General features: G+C 41.7%; 1 protein-coding gene across 2 annotated transcripts in view; it reads right to left on the minus strand.

Moving 5' to 3' along the window:
• Positions 1-24477, minus strand: part of EEPD1 (endonuclease/exonuclease/phosphatase family domain containing 1) — a 164206-nt gene that overhangs the window by 14660 nt on the left and 125069 nt on the right. For both annotated transcript variants that reach the window (XR_012220878.1, XM_073549998.1), the window contains exons 3-4: positions 10166-10276; positions 4623-4757 (exon numbers count right to left, since the gene is read on the minus strand). Coding sequence is in view for 1 of the 2 variants with exons in the window: in XM_073549998.1 (XP_073406099.1) it covers positions 4623-4757; positions 10166-10276 (246 nt within the window). In the remaining variant the exon portion in view is untranslated. The remainder of the gene's footprint in view (positions 1-4622; positions 4758-10165; positions 10277-24477) is intronic.

The raw sequence follows: 24477 nt of genomic DNA on the forward strand, positions 1-24477 counted from the left end.
TACCTAGAATTGACCACAAGATGGCAGGGGGGAGTGTAGTTCAGGACTTGACATCAGCTTAGGGAAGACTAAGACCGGTGGAAGAGTTCGACCAGGGGACTGACAGGAAAAGACAGTCGGGGGGGGGCTGTTATGAATGAGTCACCGAAGGAGGAAAAAACAAAAATACAAGCTAAGTCCAGAAAACCAGAGAGGTTGGTAGCTATCGGATTGCAGACACCTGATCCTATCCACAACAACTAACAGTAGCCGTGGGGGGTTCCTACGATGCCCTAGACCCCTCGATCACAGCCGGAGAACTAAATAGGCCTAAAGAAAGAAAGGGGAAATCTAAACTGCCCCAGAGCAGACCCCAAAGCAATAGGCAGCCCCCAACAAATAATGAAGGTGAAGCAAGATGAAAACACTAACACAGATAGAAAGATAGGTTGAGCAAACGATGGGGCCCAAGCTAACTAAAAAGGACAGGATAGAAAAGCTGCTGTCTGCAATCCGTAAAAAACCCTACCAAAAAATGTCCCAACCGTCTGATAGGAAAAACAGGCCCTGAAGTCGCTAGCACTTCCAAAAGACTATATCAGCACTCAGGTAAATTCTGAAGACAGAGCAAAAAGACAAACTGATCAGATACAAAAATGGAACTCAGCTCACCCCCGACCGGGGATGGCTGAACTCCAAAAAACAAGGTAAACAAAATAAAACTAATAAGTTCAATAGCAGAGCAAAAACTTATCTTTGGGAAGCAGGAATCAGACTGGTGTCCAAGAATCCAGCAGAGAAATCACCAGCGACTCAGAAGGGCGTCGGCTGCCTTATATCCAGTCAGAATTTCCTGTTACCCAGTCATCATCTACCAGATCAGGTGTTTGGTAATCAGCCTCACTACCTTCCTTCACCAGAAGAGGGAGTTCATCAGACATCGACGGTGAAGGGGAAAATGAACTCACAACAGGTGGCCCTGACACGACAGACCGCAGGACAGACGAGGTACCGATTGGACGACAACCTCGGGCAGGTGAAGCGCTGGCGGTAGATTGGTCTAGGACAGCCCCAGCGAAAGATCTGCGAGGGACGTCACTTCGACAGAAGGAAAGATGAAGGTACCCGGGCCTAGAAACGGAGAACTGTAAAGGAACTGCGGTGCATGGCTATGGTTGTCAGGAGGACGGCTAATAAACCTGGATCTGTTACAACTGAAATCTGCCTGCATCTTGTCTTTGCATCGCCTGGTGTCTGTGTCGTCTGGACGTGGTAAGCAGTGGACCACCCCCCAATCTTGGCCCCTACCACAATGGCAGCCAAAGCTTCACCACACCAAGGCAGTATACTTACAACCAGGGGATCCCAACTTACCCTCATTTGGTATTCTTGCATCAAGTACTCCCACCACACTATCACATCCAGCTTCAAGCACCCCCTCTGTCCAGCTGAGAATTTAATTAATCTCTCCAACCACAAAACTGATATATGTGTATCCAGATCTGCTCTTCTATGTGGGCCTACTCACAAAAGTCACAATCTGGAGACCTTTTCTTCATATCTTTTTGGTAGACCTGGTGTGAATACAACAAGTTGGCAGACAGTTGTGAGTCACCCATCATGGCCTCATGAGTCACAAGGTTGGGAATCCCTGATCTAGGCTAACAAGTGAAGAAACTGGAAACCCAAAGAGTCTGTGTATTTCAATTGTTTGTAAATTTATGAAACCTAAAAATATCTTCCACATTTAGAACTTCTGATATTTCTTTTATCAACTCTTCATCAACAGGATACAGTTGTTTCACAATAGGAAGCACTCTCTACAAAATGAAATTGTTCTATTTTAATCATGGTACAGAAAATAATTAAATATTTAATCAGCAGAGCTTCCAAAATGTGATTCCTACTTTGCACATAAGAAGCCAAGTCGATATCCTAAAGTGCACCAGTAAGTTCATATCGTATCAAGGTCTCTATATGTTGAGCACTGTGAATCATTCAGTTCTTCAGAACATGTGAATATATAAATGCAAATATACATACAAATAGTGATAGAGAGGATGCTGCCATAAGCTGACATATGGTGCTCCAAGTATGGTTTGTGAATGGCACCTGTTCTCTGCTGTTGGCCCTCAGGAGGCAGAAATATATTGCATTCTCCTAATATCTAAAGTTATCCCAAAAGTAGGGATTCACTTTCTTAATCTTACTAAAGTCTTGAAAAATATTCAGAATTGAGAGTCCTCAGTGGTTGATACTTTTTAATGGCTAACTGAAAAGATGGTAACACATTGCAAGCTTTCGAGACTACTCAGGCATAGACTAATACAAAATCAGAAGAATCACATATTTATGCACAACACAGCACAGAAATAATGCAGTAGATAAGACAAGTGACGTGAAGCAAAACATCATTATTGCAGAGGAATAAACAATGGTGGCCATAAATATTGGAACAGTTCATAGATAAGGAGTGTGAAAGTTGTATTGTCCTCTGATTGAGGTCTGCTTCAGGGTTGTGATGTCCCCACAAGGTATGAGGAGCACATTTCTTAGTTGATGTAGAAAGACATAAATCCATGCGACACATTCATTCCTGCACTGAGTGTGTCAAAGGTTGTCATGAGTTTATGCTCCCATACTTTCCTGTCTCTCTGAGATTTTAAGTTACCTTTTAATACCAGTAATTTCTTGGGTAGAGGGTATTCTTAAACCACTGGTAAAGGATACACCCAGCTACATTCAGGACACAACTGACCTATTGAATAAACTAGCAGCAATAGGTCCTCTACCAGAAGGAACCATCCTGGCCACCAGGGATATAGAATCGTTGTACTCTAATATCCCACATCAGGATGGATTAAATGCCTGCAAAGTCTTCATGGAAAGCACCAGAAATGATGCTGATTCGGTGGTGAAAGTTACAAAATTCATCCTCACCCACAACTACTTTGAATTTGACAACAAGATCTATCTACAGGAGACTGGTACAGCAATGGGAAGTAAAATGGCTCCACAGTATGCAAATCTGTTCATGACCAAGCTTGAAAGCAAATTTTTGTCCTCATGTCCAATCAGGCCTCTGGCCTACTACTGTTACATTGATGATATTTTAATCATCTGGACGGAGTCTGAGCAACAGCTAAAGACATTCCATGAACAGTTTATTCAATTTCATCCCACCATCAAATTAACACTCAACTACTTCTGTACTGAAATTAATTTTTTGGACACCATCATTAAGCTACAGAACAATGAAATAGAGACATCCGTGTATCAGAAGCCAATCAATCGTCCAACATACCTTAAATGGGACAGTTTCCATCCAAAATATGTAAAAGATTCTATTGTCTACAGCCAAACCATATGATACAATCAAATATGTTCCAACCCCATGGATAGAGAGAAACACCCTTGGTTGCCTCAGAAATTCCTTTTTGAATCAGGACTACCATCCAAGAACAATTCAAAACCAAATTTCCAGAGCCACCAGAATGTCAAGGAATCATTTCCTACATTACCAAGCTAAAGAAGAAAATAACCGGGTGCCTCTAGCGGTCACCTACAATCCAAATCTGGAGGTGATAAGGGGAGCTGCATGTAAATTACAACCTTTGCTACAAAAAGATGCCCGATTACAATCCATATTTCCAGTCCCCCCACTGCTGTGTTTTAGGCAGCCCCCAAATTTAAGAAGCATCATTGTCAGAAGCTCCCTGCCCTCTCCAACAGCTGCAGGAACCTTTCCTTGCAACCATAAAAAATGTCAAACCTGTCCATTTATAATGACCACGGACAAGATAAAGATCCCCAATTCACATCAGGACTACAAGATTCCAGTTACTTTCAGCTGCATCACATCTAATGTGGTGTACTTAATTATTTGTACTAAATGTCCAACTGGTGGTCTGTTTGTAGGGGAGACAGGGCAAAAGCTTAGAACAAGGATGAATTCTCACCGCCACACAATAACAGAAAAAAAGAATGAATCGACCTGTGGCAAAACATTTTTGTATCCCTGATCACAGCACCATGGACATGAAATTACTGGTATTAAAAGGTAATGTCAAATCTCAGAGAGACAGAAGAGTCTGGGAGTATAAACTCTAGACAACCTCCTTTGACACACTCAGTGCAGGAATGAATGTGTCGCATAGATTTATGTCTTTCTAAATCAACTAAGGAATGTGCTCCTCAGACCTTGTGGGGGCATCACAACCCTGGACCAGACCTCAATCAGAGGACAATAAAACGTTCACACTTCTTATCTATGAACTGTTCCAATATTTATGGCCACCACTGTTTATCACCCTCCCATAATGATAGTTCTCCTTCACGTCACTTGTCTTATCTACTGCATTATTTCTGTGATGTGTTGTGTATAAATATGTGATTCTTCAGATTTTGTATTAGTCTATGCCTGATGAAGAGACCTGAGTAGTCTTGAAAGCTTGCAATTTGTTACCATCTTTTCAGTTAGCTATTAAAAGCTATCAACCACAGAGGACTCTCAATTCTAAATATTTTTCTATCTACTGGCTAACACGGTACAAAGATATATCTTTCCTTTAGATAAATTCTTAGAACTGTGCACCACCCCAGTGCCCTGTTGTATCTGATGATTAGTTGCAGTGGTCTGTTACCTTGAAATGTGCAATGTAGGGTAGTGAATACAAGTGCTTGCCGTTGCCATTGGTTTGATAGGCTTCATGTAAACTAAAATTCTTCAGTTCAATGCCAGCTGTTGTATCCCACAAAAATCCAGAATACATTACTTTCTGCAACAGAAAATTGGAGAAGGAATTAATGACCAGAACAGTTTCTGATAAACATTATTTACTACATAATCCCATCGACAAATGTATAAATGAAAAATAAACATTGGCAAAGGATATACATTTAGATAGAAATAAGAAACACTCATGGGACAGAATCATAGAATGTTAGAGTTAGAAGGGACCTCAATGTCATCGTTTCCAAACCCCCTACCCAATGCATAATTCACTAAACCATCTCAGATACATGTCTGTCCAGCCTCTGTTTGAAGACTTCCATTGAAGGAGAACTCATCACCTCTTGTGGCAGCCTGATTCACTAACTGATCACCCTCACAGTTAAAAAGTTTGTTTCTAATATGTAATCTTATGTAATCTCTTAGTCTTCTTTTTTTGAAAGCTAAACATTCACAGATCCTTTAACTGTTCCTCGTAGGACATAGTTTGCAATCCGCTCACTATCCTGGTAACTTTTCTCTGAATTTGCTCCAGTTTTTCAATGTCTTTTTTAAAATGTGGTACCCAGAATTGGACACAGTATCCTAGATGAGGCCTGACCAAGGAGGAGAAGAGAGGGAAAATTAATTCAGTATAGCTGGCATGATGCGTTGTTTCCCACTTTCAGCTCTAAAAATGGTTACCACGGACAGGCTTAGTGCTAGCCACTCTGTTTAACAGATACAAGGGGTTTCCCTGGCCTTCCCCTTTTAATCTCTGTATAGGTATCTGGACCTACAAAAGGGCCCCTTGGTGGGGGCGATAGAGTAGGCTGATGGCCAGTGGTGCAGGCTGGCAGGAGCGGTCAGTTCTCCAGGTCAGAACCAGGAGTGCAGAAAAGGTACAAAAACACTAGACAGAAAAATAGTAAGCAAACAGGCCGAGGTCAGAAAAAGAAACCTATTGATAGTGGGCCAAAGCTGGACCACCCACCCTTAATGCCAGACTGTACAGCTCTACAGGTCTCAGCTATATTAAGGCCTCGCTCACACTGGTTTATAACACGGCCGAGTGCTATCCGATGTTTTATCGGATAGCACTCGGCTCAATGTTGTACTATGGGGCAGTGCAGACCTCCAATTATTTTCTCATGCCGATTCAGCTATGAGTGCATCCAATAATAGGATCCACTCACCCATTCAAGTCAATGGGTGGGAGTGAATCATTGGACTCCACTCGGATGTCATCTGAGTGCAGTTCTATGTACTTGCACAGAGTCAATGGAGAAACTAAGTTCTCCGTCTTCTCAGCACCTGTGATGCGATTCTTTCATGAGAGAGAATCGATGCACACTCAGATGACACTTGAATCAAACTCTGACAGCGTTTGATCTGAGTGTCATTAGCATGATCAGCCCGATTCTCTCGAAGGAAAGAATAAACGCCAGTGTGAGGAAACTCTAAAGAGCTTCTGGTTCCGGCGATTCCCCTTTACCAATCATCGCTACAAATCCACAACAGTGTTCTTTCTTTATTAAGTCATCCCAGTATAACTTGCACGAAGTCCTTTCCTGTGTGACTGCAATGCTTGTACAAGGGTAATGTGGTACTGCAGAGGTGTCACAGATAGCTGAAAGTGAATATTCTGAAAATAATATATAGTCTAGCAGACCGTAACGTTATGTCCATTTGTCCCCGTACAGACGATCGCAGGCACTTTGTAAACTATTAAAAGAAATTATGCCGCTGCCAAATGCTGAAACAATATAGCTGCTTAATCGATAATATTCCATTAAAGTGGTATTAATGACAAGCAAACTTCCTGCCAAGTTAGCGCACTCATCAACAATGCATAGATTGCATCTCATCTTATAAATGACGGCAGCTTGAAATAGCATTGTGGCCGCTGTCTTTCCATGCAGGTTATATGCAATTCTATGCAAGTAAAGACTTTTTAGTTGATGATTTCACTGGATCATAGTGCTGAAGAAAGGGATAAATGGGGAGGACAAAGCAATAAGAAGTATTTATTATACTTTGCTTATAAAGCGCCATCATATTCTACAGCGCTTCACAGACCTCATCATCACCGTCCCCATTGGGGCTCACAATCTAAATTCCCTATTATGTCTCTGGAGAGTGGGAGGAGACTGGAGAACCCACACACACATGGGATGTCATACAAGTGTCTCGCAGATGGTATCCTTGGTGGGATTTGTACCCAGGACCTCAGCACTGCAAAGCAACAGTGCTAATCACTGAGCCACCATGGTTAATGAGTCTATGATATATGAAGCTTCCTCATAGGCTTTAGGGTACATTTACACAAGACATTTTTGAACATGCAGTCAAAACCTCATTATATACCACTTGTAAATCCAGAAGTGTTGTCTGCGTTGCCTCTGAAGAGGCAATTTGCTTATTTAATTTCCCAAAGGAGCATGCATGGTGTATAAGTCTCCTCACTCTGACATCCCAGTACTGACTTGTTACTCTACACAAGTAGAAACGTTACCCCTTAGATCCCAGTCAGAGGCCTCTCATGCAGCCATTCAGGTCTCATACTTTGCACTGATGAGGGGCAATACCCCGAAACACTGCGTCTTCAAATTGAGATTCTGGTTTGGCTTTTATCCTAAGTCATGTGACAAGGCTCGTTAAAGGGTCGATAATGACTGTTAGGATTGCTACTTGCCATAAGTGGCATTAGTCCTCTTCCTCTCTGAAAAGGCAATTTGCATATCTCTTTAGGTTGAAACAGTTTTGCAAAGAGGTTATTGGTCATTCCGTTTTTAGTGATTTTTTTTAAACGTGTCAATAGTAAAAACATTTAATGAATTAAACTCTGCATTTAAGTGATTCAATGTCACTTGCCAAATGTCAATGTTTGCTTCATTTCTCGTCCAAGGGCAGCAGAGGAACTCTTGACAATCTATGAGGAAGAGTAGACTTCAGATCTGGCATCCATAATTAATGGTTGTACTCTGGTGAGCAGTCAGCCATCATAATGTTCAACTTCTCATGAACAGAACCTATTGCAACTGATAAATGATGCTTCCACACGATTTCTCTTGCAACGTGTTGTTTAACAGTATATTATAATGGTCATGCTATTAGTCTATGAAATTGCCACTATTGGTAGAATATCAGAAGAAAAGGAAATAAGAATTGAAGTTAGCTATAAATAAGTAAAAGATCTAAAATCCTTTATTATAAAAAGCTATGGCGGCAACACACAGATACCACAGGTAGGATTAGATAGGTGAACCAGGTTGGAGAAAGGTATTTCAATTGAGCTCTGTCTAATCGGTTTCATTGGCCTCTGGCTACAGATTGACAACCGGCATTGCCTTTATAAGGTGGGTGATGGGCAGACACTGAGAAATGTTCTCGTACACGTTGGCTGTACCTGCTGATATTGATGGGTTTGTCTCACAATCTAATGTGTATGGGGACCATGGACAACTGTTCATTGGTCAAGATGCCGATTCTGGACTGCCGATTGCTTTGTTCTCTTGGAGAAAAGCCGTATGGGAAAGCCAAACCACCAAACCACCGGCCAAACCATCGTTAATCCAACAGTTGTCTGATGCGTATGGCAGGCTTTATGTACTACATCAATGAAATTCAGCATTTTTTTCCAAAGTAGAATCCAGAAACCCCTTAGTAAATCGGCATGAATTACCATTTAATAGACTGGGGAAAACATGTCATAAAATTCAATCAGATTATTATCTGCTGAAGGTACATTTTGGTGTGGACCAATTCCGTGGCGATTCAGTGGTTTGTAAAGCCAGCCCCACAAAATCCGCAGAGGTGATTCCACCTTTCTACAGACTATGATCGTCATGTGAATCTGAAACTATTAGGACATGACATTAGTTCAACGTTTGTGTATGACGTTTTACACACAAACCCATTCATACTTCTTCTGTTGTTTTTGTATGCAATCCTGGTTTTGTATTAAAAAACACTGTCAGATGTAATGGCGTGATCTAAGGGCTGCTTTAGACATCTGCGCAAATTGGTCTGAGTAGGGATCACAACACACAGCCTCCCTATCCGAGAGTCTATCAGGCTGTGACAGTTGCATTGGGAGAGCCACGGCCAGTCCATGCATTGTGGTCCATGCTCGGACCGATTTGCTCAGATTTCATCAGTGAGGTTTTGATAATTAAAAATATGTCACAAAAATGTAAACCCATTAGGATAAGTTATTATTATTATTATTATTATTATTTATTGTTATAGCGCCATTTATTCCATGGCGCTTTACATGTGAGGGGGGTATACATAAAAACAAGTACAATAATCTTAAACAATACAAGTCATAACTGGTACAGGAGGAGAGAGGACCCTGCCCGCGAGGGCTCACAATCTTCAAGGGATGGGTGATACAGTAGGCGAGGGTAGAGCTGGTCGTGCAGCGGTTTGGTCGATCGATGGTTACTGCAGGTTATAGGCTTGTCGGAAGAGGTGGGTCTTCAGGCTCTTTTTGAAGGTTTCGATGGTAGGTGAGAGTCTGATATGTTGTGGTAGAGAGTTCCAGAAGTTCTCACCAGCGTATAAAAAAGGTCAAATTTTCATCCAGAAAAAAATAATTTTTTATCTACTGTCATCCATATGTCCGTTTTTTACATCCATATGGCTTCCGTTTTTATACATCCGCAGTTAGTAAGATTTACAAGACCAAATAGTTTCCTGTATTAAATAATTGCAAAGCATCTGTTAAAATGTTATGCTACATGGATGACCTCTTTGCATCCGTTTTTTGGGGGGCTCCCATAGACTTGAATAGGTGAGTCTCATGTAATTTGCGGAAGAGACTAATAGATGCTGCAATTTTTTTTTTCAGATGGACATTATGACTGTGTGAAAAAACAGTAGTCTGAACCACCCTATTAAATAGCATTGGCCCTAGTGCTGTCCATGCGATGTCAATTTGTTTGCGAGGAGGCACTTGGACAAAAAATATGGTTGTGAGAACTTACCTAAAATTTGATCTGTGACCTTGATCAAAAACAGGTATTTCTTTGTTAGTCCTTTTTAGAAGAGACTATAACAGGTACATGTTCTATCCATAAAAAACATGGACAGAACACATATGTGAAAAACGTACGTCTGAATGAAGCTTTACATTGAGCAAGCATGGGAATTATTTAATTAAGGAGAATATCTTGAATGCCTACCTATCAGTTTTGGAATATGATTACAAAACATGGGCGGAGGACTCCTAATAAAAGTAACAAAACATAGTTGAAAATGTGGACCCACACGATTAATTGCGCTACTTCAGATGTAAACTGGCTCGGCTTTCCAGGACTCGAAAAAGAACAGCCAGATAACTATCCTATGCCAAAAAATTATGAGAACAACAATACTGGAGCGACAGCTGCCAAAACAAATTAAAGCCAACTCCCATGTAGCAGAGGAAATGTTCTTAATTCAAATAACAGAAATAAAAGTGTTGCATACCTCACCGGAGCTGGAAGATGGCTTTTCTGAAACCACGCACTTCCATGAGCCTCTGATGCCTTTCCACTTGCGAATGTTGGGTAACGAAGGTTGATTCAATTCTGAACAAAACTGCAATAAAGAAATAAAAAAGCTGACTGAAAAGCAAGTTAGAGGCACGAGCATATAACATACATGGTGCTAAAGACCCTCTCCAAGGCAGGTTTCACACATCCGTTTATAACCGGTACCGGGAAAACCGGTACCGAAGATATCCGTGTCTGTGTGTGTAATACTTGCAGCACACGTGTGGCTCTCATCATTCTCTCCATCTCTGCCGGCAATCAGCACCAGCAGGGGAGAATGATGTGAGTTGTATTAAAGTCAGAACGATGACAGCAGGTGGGGGCTTTTGGGACTATTACTCCTATCAACCTACATCTGCTGCCGCTAAGCACTGTGACACTGTGACAGCAGGAGCGGATGATGGGGGTATAAATAAATGAATGAAAAACCTGGCGTGGGTTCCCCCTAGTTTCTATAATGAGCCTGGCAAAACTCACGGCTAGGGGCTGCGACACTCAACTGTCAGCTTCAGCAAGGTTGGTTATCAAGAATAGAGGGCTCCCCACGCTGTTTTTTAAATTATTTAAATAAATTATTTTAAAGAACGACATGGGGTCCCCCCCATTTTTGACAACCAGCCTTGCTAAAGCTGACAGCTGGGTGCTTGTATTCTCAGGCTGGTAAGGGGCCATTGATAAAGGCCCCCCAGCCTAAAAATAGCAGCATCATTGACCAGCGGTGACATCATCGAGGTTCCCAGCCGGCCTGAACTGTGGTGTCCTCAGGACCATGGGAAAAAGTCAGTGATGAGGTCACCGCAGTTCAAGCTCAGTGTCTTCACAACAGATCACCGTGAAAATTTTTCACGGTGATCTGCTGTGAAGTCACCGAGCTTGAACTGCGGTGACCTTATCACTGACTTTTTCCCACAGTCCTGAGGTCACCACAGTTCAGCCTGGCTGGGAACCTCGATGATGTCACCACTGACCAATGATGTTGTGCTTACAGCAGCTCATTTACCAGTGGTTTTCAGCCTAGATGATCGCATCTTGGCACCGTCCAGTTTAAAAACTAATTATCTCCCAGACATGGATTACGGTGTTGGACAGAACAACAGACAGGTATGGTATATTGTTTTTTTATTTTATTTTTATTACAGGCGATCGAGGGCTTCAGTGGATTTAGGCATTAGATGAGTAAAACTGTGTTTGTTATTTTTAAATAGAAAAGGTAAACTGCTTTATTTCTAATAAAATACTTTATTCTGGCTGTGTCTTTATTGGCGCATCTAATAGATGTGCCTTTCCTGGGCAGCTATGGGCTATTCTTAGGCTGGAGGGGGCTATATCAATGGCCCCTTACCAGCCTAAGAATATCAGCCCCCAGCTGTGAGTATTAGCAAGGCTGTTTGTCAAAAATGGCAGGACCCCATGCCATTTTTTTAAATGATTTAATTAAATAATTTTAAAAACAGTGTGGGCAACCCTCTATTCTTAATAACTAACCTTACTGAAGCTGACAGCTGAGGGCTGCAGCCCCCAGCAGTCAGTTTTGCCAGGCTGGTTATAGAACATAGGGGGAACATACGTTGGGTTTTTCATTCATTTATTTAGTTATAGCACAGGCGGCGGGTGAGGAATACTCCCATCATCAGCGCCTGCTGTCACTGTTCTTAACGGTAGCAGGTGTAGATTGATGGGAGTAATAGTCCCAAAAGCCCCCTCCTGCTGTCATAGTTCTGATTTTAATATAACTCTCCTCTTTTTCTCCTGCTCGTGCTGATTGCCGGCAGAGCAGCGGAGAATGATAAGATCGTCTTCAGCACCCGGCGCCGGGAAACAGCGCTTACTGTAGTGCTTCTTCCTCTTTGCCGATGCGTGTCACACGGATGACGTCAATGTGTGTTCTCCGTGTGCACATGTGCGGGACGTTGTGCGACCCCTGCTGACGGTTTAAAAATGGAAATGTCAGCGTGATTTGTCCACGGACACATGGTCCGTGGAAACACAATGACATGTGCATAGACCCGTTCATTTGAATGGGTCTACGTGTGTCAGTGTCTCCAGTACGTGTGAAAACTGTCACCACACGTACCAAAGACTCGGATGTGTGAAAAAGGCCTAAGGGCAGTGTAACGGGGTCTTCTGTGCTGTAATACCTCTTACATTACTACACAGTGTCTCAGGAGGTCCACTCTGCTTTTCCTCACTTCTGAATGAAGGGCGCTGGCTCGAAAGGCTTTGTAACATGGGAACATATAAAAGATCACTGCTTCTCCATGTATTTCCAGTGTGACAACAATTTACTCATTGGTCTCAGAATATATATACAGTGGGGCAAAAAAGTATTTAGTCAGTCAGCAATAGTGCAAGTTCCACCACTTAAAAAGATGAGAGGCGTCTGTAATTTACATCATAGGTAGACCTCAACTATGGGAGACAAACTGAGAAAAAAAAATCCAGAAAATCACATTGTCTGTTTTTTTTTCATTTTATTTGCATATTATGGTGGAAAATAGGTATTTGGTCAGAAACAAGCAATCAAGATTTCTGGCTCTCACAGACCTGTAACTTCTTCTTTAAGAGTCTCCTCTTTCCTCCACTCATTACCTGTAGTAATGGCACCTGTTTAAACTTGTTATCAGTATAAAAAGACACCTGCGCACACCCTCAAACAGTCTGACTCCAAACTCCACTATGGTGAAGACCAAAGAGCTGTCAAAGGACACCAGAAACAAAATTGTAGCCCTGCACCAGGCTGGGAAGACTGAATCTGCAATAGCCAACCAGCTTGGAGTGAAGAAATCAACTGTGGGAGCAATAATTAGAAAATGGAAGACATACAAGACCACTGATAACCTCCCTCGATCTGGTGCTCCACGCAAAATCCCACCCCGTGGGGTCAGAATGATCACAAGAACGGTGAGCAAAAATCCCAGAACCACGCGGGGGGACCTAGTGAATGAACTGCAGAGAGCTGGGACCAATGTAACAAGGCCTACCATAAGTAACACACTACGCCACCATGGACTCAGATCCTGCAGTGCCAGACGTGTCCCACTGCTTAAGCCTGTACATGTCCGGACCCGTCTGAAGTTTGCTAGAGAGCATTTGGATGATCCAGAGGAGTTTTGGGAGAATGTCCTATGGTCTGATGAAACCAAACTGGAACTGTTTGGTAGAAACACAACTTGTCGTGTTTGGAGGAAAAAGAATACTGAGTTGCATCCATCAAACACCATACCTACTGTAAAGCATGGTGGTGGAAACATCATGCTTTGGGGCTGTTTCTCTGCAAAGGGGCCAGGACGACTGATCCGGGTACATGAAAGAATGAATGGGGCCATGTATCGTGAGATTTTGAGTGCAAACCTCCTTCCATCAGCAAGGGCATTGAAGATGAAACGTGGCTGGGTCTTTCAACATGACAATGATCCAAAGCACACCGCCAGGGCAACGAAGGAGTGGCTTCGTAAGAAGCATTTCAAGGTCCTGGAGTGGCCTAGCCAGTCTCCAGATCTCAACCCTATAGAAAACCTTTGGAGGGAGTTGAAAGTCCGTGTTGCCAAGCGAAAAGCCAAAAACATCACTGCTCTAGAGGAGATCTGCATGGAGGAATGGGCCAACATACCAACAACAGTGTGTGGCAACCTTGTGAAGACTTACAGAAAATGTTTGACCTCTGTCATTGCCAACAAAGGATATATCACAAAGTATTGAGATGAAATTTTGTTTCTGACCAAATACTTATTTTCCACCATAATATGTAAATAAAATGAAAAAAAACCAGACAATGTGATTTTCTGGATTTTTTTTCTCAGTTTGTCTCCCATAGTTGAGGTCTACCTATGATGTAAATTACAGACGCCTCTCATCTTTTTAAGTGGTGGAACTTGCACTATTGCTGACTGACTAAATACTTTTTTGCCCCACTGTACATACAGAGGGCAGGACAATCAATATGTGTCGGGTCAGTAGATAACAGGCTCCAATTAAGACACCAAACGTACCTTACAATAGCCGTGGGATTTACAAAGGTGGGGGGAGGTCAGAAGTGGGATATCTCGTTTACTTCTGCCCAGGGGGTTGCAGCCGGTTGGTGGCTGCATTAAGGGCATACATCTCACATTACAACTATCATACATGCATCTTCTATTTGGGGTGCTGGGGGGTTCTGTAACAGGCAGATTCACAAGACTGATTTTTCCATATGGCCGGGGTCACACTTGCGAGTGTGATGCGAGAAACTCGCACGAATCTCTCACATCAATACCCAGCACTGCCGCCGACACTCGGACAGGAGAGTTCAGCTACATAGAAAGACATACAGCCGCACACTCCGGTCCCGAGTGCCAGCGGCAGTGCTGGGTATCGATGCGAGAGATTCACACTTGCAAATGTAACTCTGGCCTAACTGGAAAACCGGTCCGATTATTCTAATCAGACATTGATCAGAGTTTGATCAGAGTGGTGTCAGTTTTTCTTGGAGGTGAAGAGAATAATAATAATAAATTTTATTTCTATAGCGCCGACATATTCCGCAGCACTTTACATTTCAGAGGTAAGAGAGAGAAAAAAAAGAAGTTTCTAAACCTTCTCTATTCTATCAGTCTGTAAAAATCAGACGACAGCAATCAGATGTCATCTGAGTGTGGTTCAATTTTTTTTCACAGACCCATAGGCTTGACCTGCCAACTTTGATCTGTGATCTGACATTCGGATCAAAATCCGACATGTCTCCAATGTTTCAGACGTATACATAGCCCCACAGAATATCATAGGTACAAGTGCTATCCGTGAAAACCACAGATAGCATTTATAGGAGAAAAAAGGTCGCATGCATGACCCCAAAGCAACAGCATCACATTCTGACAATGGACAATGAAGTGACTGCCGCTCTAGTCAGCCCAGCAGTTCCTTGTGTATTTTTTTTGTTTCTTTCCCCTTATATTACCAGGAAGACAGCATAAATGTTATTAGCAGTATTTAACCATCCAATGTCATATGAAGCATGAATTTCATTAGGGATCTTTTCCACTGAAGTCACCTTTGAAATGGAACATTACACCTGACTTGTTATTCACGCATAAAACTTGAAGACAGCTTCAACTAAAGCTCTGACGGAGAAGTTACCAACAGAAAAAAGTTCTGCTCTTGTATCCTAAAGGACAACTGGAAACGCAATGGAACATCAGCTTCAGGCCGTCACACTCAGACCTAGTGATGATGGCGTTTAGTTGTGCAAGGATGGACAAACAAGCAGTCCAACCCCTTAATGATCACTCCTGTAAGGACCGGTCACCGTTTTTCATCTTTGCCACTATGCTTTTCAGCAGCTGTAACTTTTTCATATTTTCCATGACAAGGCTGTATGAGGCTTTGTTTCATGCAAGACAAAATGCATTATTTTTAGCACTTTATTAGGGTACATATAAATTACTGTGCAATTTACATTTTCTTTTTACAATGCATTAACAGAAAAAAAAAATAATTTTAGAGTTTTTTTTGTTTGATTTTTTGAATTCTCCAGTGTCCTATGGTCATTTGAACACCAAATAAGTGTAGTTTTTTTGTATTTTATTATATATATATATTTTTTTTTTTTTGCAGAGGGAACTTTATATTTTTTTACTGCTATTTTGTTATTGTTTGCTTTGCACAAGTGACAGAAGGCACTGCCAGAGCTGATTTGGTTCTGTTAGGACCCAGTAGTTCTGCTGTGGCAGCAGACACCCAGAGATCTTGTGATCCCAAGGTCCTACAGAAGCATCAGCAGTACAAAAGACAGAAGTGGTAATAAACAGGTATAAGTGACATCAATATGTTTATTTACTGGGCAGAAAGAACATATTAATGCCAGCAAAATGGCTTAGAAAGCAAGAAGAGCATGAAGAAGATAACATGAGTCTAAACTGAAAAAAAAAAGAGAACACGCTTTGACATAGCAGCCCCACAATTCAGGAAATGTCTCTTATAATATTATTATGTCATAATATGCTTTTAAAAAGACTCCTACCAGATGGCCTGTTATTAGTACCGTACTTTAAAACATCCTATTGACAGTGAAACAAGATCAGTTCTTTAAGCTTCCTTAATACATTTGGGATTTTGGTCATTTTTTTCTTGCTTATTAAAATGCCAGAATCTTAAGAGTTTTTTTTTCCTATACAGAAGCCTATTAGAAAATCCATGAAAAAATGCCACACCTAGAGCATGCTGTGTTTGGTAGCAAAATGCCAAGAAACTCTAAAAAAAGCACATAAACTGTGAAGAAAAAAAATAAATAAAAACTGCATCTTTTTGTAGTGCAGTGCTTGAGATATCTAATCTACACCCAACATCTGCATGCAATGTTTTTGCAGCATAAGAGTAAAAAAAAAATACAAAATTGACATTTCTGAATAAAACCCAAAGTAGAAGGTTGCTCTTAGGCCTGGGTCACACGAGCGTATGTTGTCTTGTGCCAGAGAATCGAGACGATTATGCAAAATAATACTTAGTTCAAACTCTGTCAGAGTGTGATCTGGATGTTAGTGCTCTGTGCTCCGATCCTCTGGCATAAGAGAATCGCTGTTTAGGTGCGGAGGAGACAGAAATTAATTTCTCCATTTCCTCCATTGATGACTTCTGCGGTTATCACACTGTACTCGGGTGACATCAGAGTGCAGTTCGATATTTCACACATGCCCATAAACTTATATGTATGTGTAGGGGGTATGCTATATTACGGTTATACCTTTGCCCTTTCTCATTTCTCCCGGTGCCGTATATGATCAGTGTCTGTATATTTAATACATAATGGTACTGCTACACGATTAAGTGCATTATCATGTCTATACAATGGTACTGCTACACTGTTATGTGTATTACCGTGTCTTGCTAAATGTATATATGTATAATGTTATACCGTTGTAATGTTGCTAATGTATGTATAGTGTATAAGGTAAGTGCAGTTATTGGATTGGCCACTAGATGGGGGCATTATAGTGTACAGAGCATTCAGCTAGTTAATAGTATAGTAAAGGGTTAACTATAGGAGGGGCTGCTGTGTGGTAAGCTAGGAACGTTCCCTTAGGTAGCCAGAAGGGCTGGGTACCCAAATAGTCCACATGGGCTCTAGGTCCAGGACACCACAGCAGTCATGCAACGTTTAGAAGAAGAGAAGCCTAGCCTTTCAGAGTCTATAGGACAGAAGTATAGTGTCAAGCAGCAGGATTGCAGCAGTTCATAGCTGGAGAAAGGAAATGGTCCAGAATAGTAGAGGGCACAGATTGTTCAACATGTGGCAAATTATTGCATGGGCCGATGCTCTCAGGACCAGAGAATCCGCAAGCACAGTGAGTCTGAACAGGGAGAATGCTGCGGTACCGCCTAAGGCGCTATTACCCCGTAATGTACTGAAGGACGTGGAACTAAGTGCAGGGAAAGAACAGAATGAGAGCCGCATGGAACTTGCTGTTGATGCTGCAACTGACAAGAATGTGCTGCAAAGTTATTCAACTAAAGTTTCACTTGTTGCATTTGAATCGGACTGTGTCTCAATTCTTGTGAAACCAATTGCAGAAAGGCTTCAGCACCACAATGGAATCCCTGATGGCACAGTGAGAGAAGATACAAGTATGCTGGTGAAAGAATGCTGTTTTCATGTGAGAGGAGGCCAGGGTACAGAATCACCGGAGTGCTCAGCCATGACTACGGCCCTGGCAGCCTCTTACATATGGGTGAGTGTGATCCAATTCTCGGATGCACTCGCTGAATGCTGCAATCGTTTTTCATGACAAATCAGCATGAGAAAATAAACACAGATCTGAACTGGCCCATAGAGTAAAGGCCCCATCACACTAAGCGAGATCGCTAGCGATATCGCTTAAGCGTCACCGATTTTGTGACGCAGCAGCGATATTGCTAGCGATATCACTATGTGTGATACTTACCTCCGACCGGCTCCCCCGCTGGCTATTGCTGATCGCGTGAGATCGTCCAGGGCTATTTCTCGTCGGCCACTTCCTGCTGGCGCTGACGAGCGATGCGTGGACGCAGGCAGGAGGATGTCATCATCGCCGCGTCTGACAGGTAAGTAACGACCGCCGACCGCTGCTGCATCGCTGTGAGATTTGCCTGTGTGACAGCTCACTAGCAACCATTTAGTGATGCACCAGCGATCCTGACCGGGTCATATCGTGGTCAGGATCGCTGGTGCATCGCTAAATGTGACGGTAACTTAACACTGGGCCGAGTGCTATGCCACAAAACATCAGACAGAACTCGGCTGTGTTATTTGCTCATGTGAGAGAGCACTTAACGCCCGTCTTTATAGTAGAAAAGGATTCAGAAATTGCTCTTTGTTTCTGGAGCATATTTTTTTTTTTTAGCATTTTTGGTAATTTCCTGAGCACCTTAACATTTTTTTGCTAGCATTTTGGAGCATTTTTAAAGTCATTTTCCAGACTTTTTTTTCCATTAAAAAACATTAAAAACAATAAAGAAAACGCTATTTTTTAACATGCTGAGAAAATGCTCAGAAAGCCTCCTGGGGCATCTTCTACATGTCTTTTTAGCCTACCAACTGATAACTATTGTAAAGTGTATAGAGTCTTCGACGCAGAAAACTCTTGAGGAATGGCCTGCTAACTTTTATTTGCATTTTTAGAAACCTGAAGTGGTTAAGACGCTCATAAGTCTAAACATATGCATGGCAATTTTTTTTTTTTTTTTAAATACAAATGAATATTCTCATTCTTTTGAGTGTTTTCTCAGTGCTTGTTCGGGGAGTTTTCGCAGCAGATCCGCTACAAATCTGTCTGAAAAAGCCTTGTTTGAACAAACCCATAATGGATTCCTTATAAAAAAAAGCATTTCCGCCAATAATTAGGTCTTTTCCAACTGTACAGCACTAGTTTAGACTAGGTTATCCCAGCACATTATCATTCCAGCTTCCACTTTGCTTATCCCGAGTCCTGGAGGACATTGAGAATTAAACATTAATGGACTAACAACAGCTACTTGTTCTTCCTTGTTTGTGTATGTAGCTATCGATTGTACAGAATGTAGCACCACGGAATTAGAAGATGTCTACAAGTAGCAAATTAGAATGTAATGTAACACCTAAAGCTAAAACAGATGGGTTATACGGATGGCTCAGGAAAGGGCGAGATGACAACGCACACCACTACTAGTTATCTAAGAAAGTTTTTGTACTTGAGGCCAATGAGTGAATTGTTAATTTCAATAATTTATGAACTGGCAAAAAAAAATGTTGCAAATTGCACAAAATGGCACACAACAAATAATATTTATGGAGCAAGTCACTAGTCATGTTAAACACCCTTACTGTACTATATGCTGTACATCTAAGCCAATATTTGCCCCAAAAGAGATGCACAGTGTCAGTAAATATGGTCCATTTTTAATCACCTTGGCTAGGTTCACATGAGGGTATAAAAAAAATCATCAGTTTCATCCAGAAAACTCAGACGATTTTTTTCTGACTTGTTATCCATGTGCAATCCGTTTTGACATAATAGCAGTTAATAATTTACAACACCGTTGACAGTTTCCTATGTTCAAGAATTGCAATGTGTCCATAAAAAAAGTATTCTAAAGTAAGTGGCTCCATGATGCATCTGATTTTTTTCGAATAGGTGAGTCTCATCCAACATAAGGAAGAAACTGCGACTTATTTTCAGAAGCAGATTCAAATACTGAAAAAAATGGTCATCTGAACAGTCCAATTGAATAAGATTGCTCCTGGGGATGTCCTTAGGCGGCATTTGGACTGAAAAGAAACCCGTGTGAACCCTTTGGGACACTTTTCTTCGTGACTCAAGTTGGTGTGAAAGCGTAGCACACGGATGTCAGGTAAAATAAGGACGCACAGATGACAATATGGATAAAAATTGTTGGGAGTTTCTGGATGAAAATCAAATATTTTTTTCCCATGCGCTCTTTTGACCCTGGTCTAAAATGATAGGACCAGAGAAGGAAGCAATAGAAGAAGGATGGAGGACAGCAGGGAAAGTGACTATACCAGCTATAAAGGACGGGGAGAGGGTCACTATAATTTAATGGGCCATTGCTTACAAAATATCAACCTTCAGGGCACAAGTATCCACTTGCTAGCTACTACTTCACAAATGAGATGAACTTGCTATATTAGTAACACTTGTGATAAGTGATCCACCCACCATGGAATCTGAATGATTTGCTAAAATGTTTCCCTAAATAATATATAAATTCCAATATAACATATTTATAATGTAATTCTTGAAATTAAATCAGACTGAAAATTTACTGCTAAATGGGTACAGATGTTCTATTTAATAGCTGGGACTGTAACAGATTGTATTAGTACAGAGCACCTTGATGGCCAGAGACTTGCTGTGCAGAAATTCCTGTCAAAGTGACTTACAGAATGAAAAACTGTTTTATAGATTTTGTGAGGCTTAGGCCCACAGGGTATTATAAACTGGATATGTCATGCTGTAATATGAAACACTGCCTAAACCCTCATTTTTTTCTTCATAAGGCCCCCTTCACCTGTCAGTGTCTCCAGTATGTGTGGTGACAGCTTCCACAAGTGCTGGAGACACTGACACACATAGACCCATTCAAACCAATTGGTCTGTGCACGTCAATGTGTTTCCACGGATGTGGAAAACGTGTTGACATGTCGTTTTTTTATCTGGCAGCACATTCCGCAATATGTCCAGCACATATGCACACTGATGCATCCAATGACATCCGTGTGTCATCAGTGTGACATGTGCCGGTATCTGGGAAAAGTAGTACTGTTAGCGCTATTCCCAGGTGTCGGATGTTGAATTCAACTCTCATCATTGTCGCCTGGTATCCCTGTGAGCAGGCAACGATGAGAGTTGGATGGATGCACCATTTCTGCGGCGGCTGAGGGCTTAGTCTGGGAGGGAGCCAATATTCATGGCCCCATACCAGCCTATTAATTTACGTCCGCTGCTGTCTGTTTATCCTTCGCTGGTTAGTAAATATAGGAGGAATCCATGTCATTTTTTTGGGGCCCCCTTTAACAAACAGCAGAGGCTAAACAAATAACTTTAAGCTGTTAATAGGCTGGGAACCTTTATGTCTATTGCCCCCTTCCTAGAATATCAGAATATTAACACCAGCCCCCAGCTGTCAGCTTTCTCTCAGCTGGTTAGGAAAACTAAGGGGGACCCCACGCCTTTAAAAAAAAAAAAAACATATATATATATATATATTTAACATGAGCTATACACAGACGGCGGGTGCTGGCTCCAACTCTCATCAGTGTCGCCTGGTCTCACTGATCGCAGGGAGACCAAGCAACAATGAAGAGAGTCAGATTCAGCACCAGTGCCTGGGAACACTGCTTTTCCCAGAAGCCAGTACGTGTCACACTCATGGTGCACACGGAAGGCACATGGATGCTACACGGATGTTACAAACACAGGCAAGAATAGCACCTGTACTGCCTTTTCCAGTACCAAAAATATCCGGATGGGTGAAAGAGCCACAAGACTTTTTCTCTGCCATACTCATTTTATTATATTAAGTTTGATTAAACAATATATTAGGGTATTATATTATTAATAATGCCTTACCATAATGTTAGGGAAGAATTTCCATATTTACAACTAGACTTATTTTGAAAAGCAAACCATGGCAATGTGTAATTAACTACAGGAACTGTCAGCAGATTACAGACCTCAATCACTGCTGTCAGAGGCACTATTTAATCACTATTTATGATAGTTACTTTAAAAAAAAATCATTCTGCAAATAATATACAGGTGCTTCTCAAAAAATTAGAATATCATCAAAAAGTTAATTTATTTCAGTTCTTCAATACAAAAAGTGAAACTCATATATTATATAGGGTCATTACAAACAGAGTGATCTACAGTGGGGCAAAAAAGTATTTAGTCAGTCAGCAATAGTGCAAGTTCCACCACTTAAAAAGATGAGAGGCATCTGTAATTTACATCATAGGTAGACCTCAACTATGGGAGACAAACTGAGAAAAAAAAATCCAGAAAATCACATTGTCTGTTTTTTTTTCATTTTATTTGCATATTATGGTGGAAAATAAGTATTTGGTCAGAAACAAAATTTTATCTCAATACTTTGTGATATATCCTTTGTTGGCAATGACAGAGGTCAAACGTTTTCTGTAAGTCTTCACAAGGTTGCCACACACTGTTGTTGGTATGTTGGCCCATTCCTCCATGCAGATCTCCTCTAGAGCAGTGATGTTTTTGGCTTTTCGCTTGGCAACACGGACTTTCAACTCCCTCCAAAGGTTTTCTATAGGGTTGAGATCTGGAGACTGGCTAGGCCACTCCAGGACCTTGAAATGCTTCTTACGAAGCCACTCCTTCGTTGCCCTGGCGGTGTGCTTTGGATCATTGTCATGTTGAAAGACCCAGCCACGTTTCATATTCAATGCCCTTGCTGATGGAAGGAGGTTTGCACTCAAAATCTCACGATACATGGCCCCATTCATTCTTTCATGTACCCGGATCAGTCGTCCTGGCCCCTTTGCAGAGAAACAGCCCCAAAGCATGATGTTTCCACCACCATGCTTTACAGTAGGTATGGTGTTTGATGGATGCAACTCAGTATTCTTTTTCCTCCAAACACGACAAGTTGTGTTTCTACCAAACAGTTCCAGTTTGGTTTCATCAGACCATAGGACATTCTCCCAAAACTCCTCTGGATCATCCAAATGCTCTCTAGCAAACTTCAGACGGGCCCGGACATGTACAGGCTTAAGCAGTGGGACACGTCTGGCACTGCAGGATCTGAGTCCATGGTGGCGTAGTGTGTTACTTATGGTAGGCCTTGTTACATTGGTCCCAGCTCTCTGCAGTTCATTCACTAGGTCCCCCCGCATGGTTCTGGGATTTTTGCTCACCGTTCTTGTGATCATTCTGACCCCACGGGGTGGGATTTTGCGTCGAGCACCAGATCGAGGGAGATTATCAGTGGTCTTGTATGTCTTCCATTTTCTAATTATTGCTCCCACAGTTGATTTCTTCACTCCAAGCTGGTTGGCTATTGCAGATTCAGTCTTCCCAGCCTGGTGCAGGGCTACAATTTTGTTTCTGGTGTCCTTTGACAGCTCTTTGGTCTTCACCATAAGTGGAGTTTGGAGTCAGACTGTTTGAGGGTGTGCACAGGTGTCTTTTTATACTGATAACAAGTTTAAACAGGTGCCATTACTACAGGTAATGAGTGGAGGAAAGAGGAGACTCTTAAAGAAGAAGTTACAGGTCTGTGAGAGCCAGAAATCTTGATTGCTTGTTTCTGACCAAATACTTATTTTCCACCATAATATGCAAATAAAATGAAAAAAAAACAGACAATGTGATTTTCTGGATTTTTTTTTCTCAGTTTGTCTCCCATAGTTGAGGTCTACCTATGATGTAAATTACAGACGCCTCTCATCTTTTTAAGTGGTGGAACTTGCACTATTGCTGACTGACTAAATACTTTTTTGCCCCACTGTATTTCAAGTGTTTATTTCTGTTAATGTTGATGAGTATGGCTTACAGCCAATGAAAACCCAAAAGTCATTATCTCAGTAAATTAGAATAATTAACAGAAACATCAGCAAAGGCTTCTTAAGCATTTAAAGGGGTCTTTTAGTCTGTTTCAGTAGGCTCCACAATCATGGGGAAGACTGCTGACTTGACAGATGTTCAGAAGGCAGTCATTGACACCCTCCACAAGGAGGGTAAGCCACAAAAGGTCATTGCTAAAGAAGCTGGCTGTTCACAGAGTGCTGTATCCAAGCATATTAATGGAAACTTGAGTGAAAGGAAAAAGTGTGGCAAATAAAAAGGTGCACCAGCAACCAGGATATCTGTAGCCTTGAAAGGATTGTTAAGAAAAGGCCATTCAAAAATTTCGGGGAGATTCACAAGGAGTGGACTGCTGCTGGACTCATTGCTTCAAGAGCCACCACACACAGAAGTACCCAGGACATGGGCTACAAGTGTCACATTCCTTCTATCAAGCCACTCATGACCAATAGACAACGCCAGAAGCGTCTTACCTGGGCCAAGGAGAAAAAGAACTGGACTGTTGCTCAGTGGTCCAAGGTGTTGTTTTCAGATTAAAGTAAATTTTGCATTTCATTTGAAAATCAAGATCCCAGAGTCTGGAGGAAGAGTGGAGAGGCAAACAATTCAAGCTGCTTTAGGTCTAGTGTGAAGTTTCCACAATCAGTGACGGATGTCATATGCTGGGGTAGGTCAGCTGTGTTTTATC

Source organism: Dendrobates tinctorius, unplaced genomic scaffold (assembly GCF_039654945.1).
Source record: "Dendrobates tinctorius isolate UK_male_01 unplaced genomic scaffold, ASM3965494v1 ptg000162l, whole genome shotgun sequence".
NCBI classification, from domain to species: Eukaryota; Metazoa; Chordata; class Amphibia; order Anura; family Dendrobatidae; genus Dendrobates; species Dendrobates tinctorius.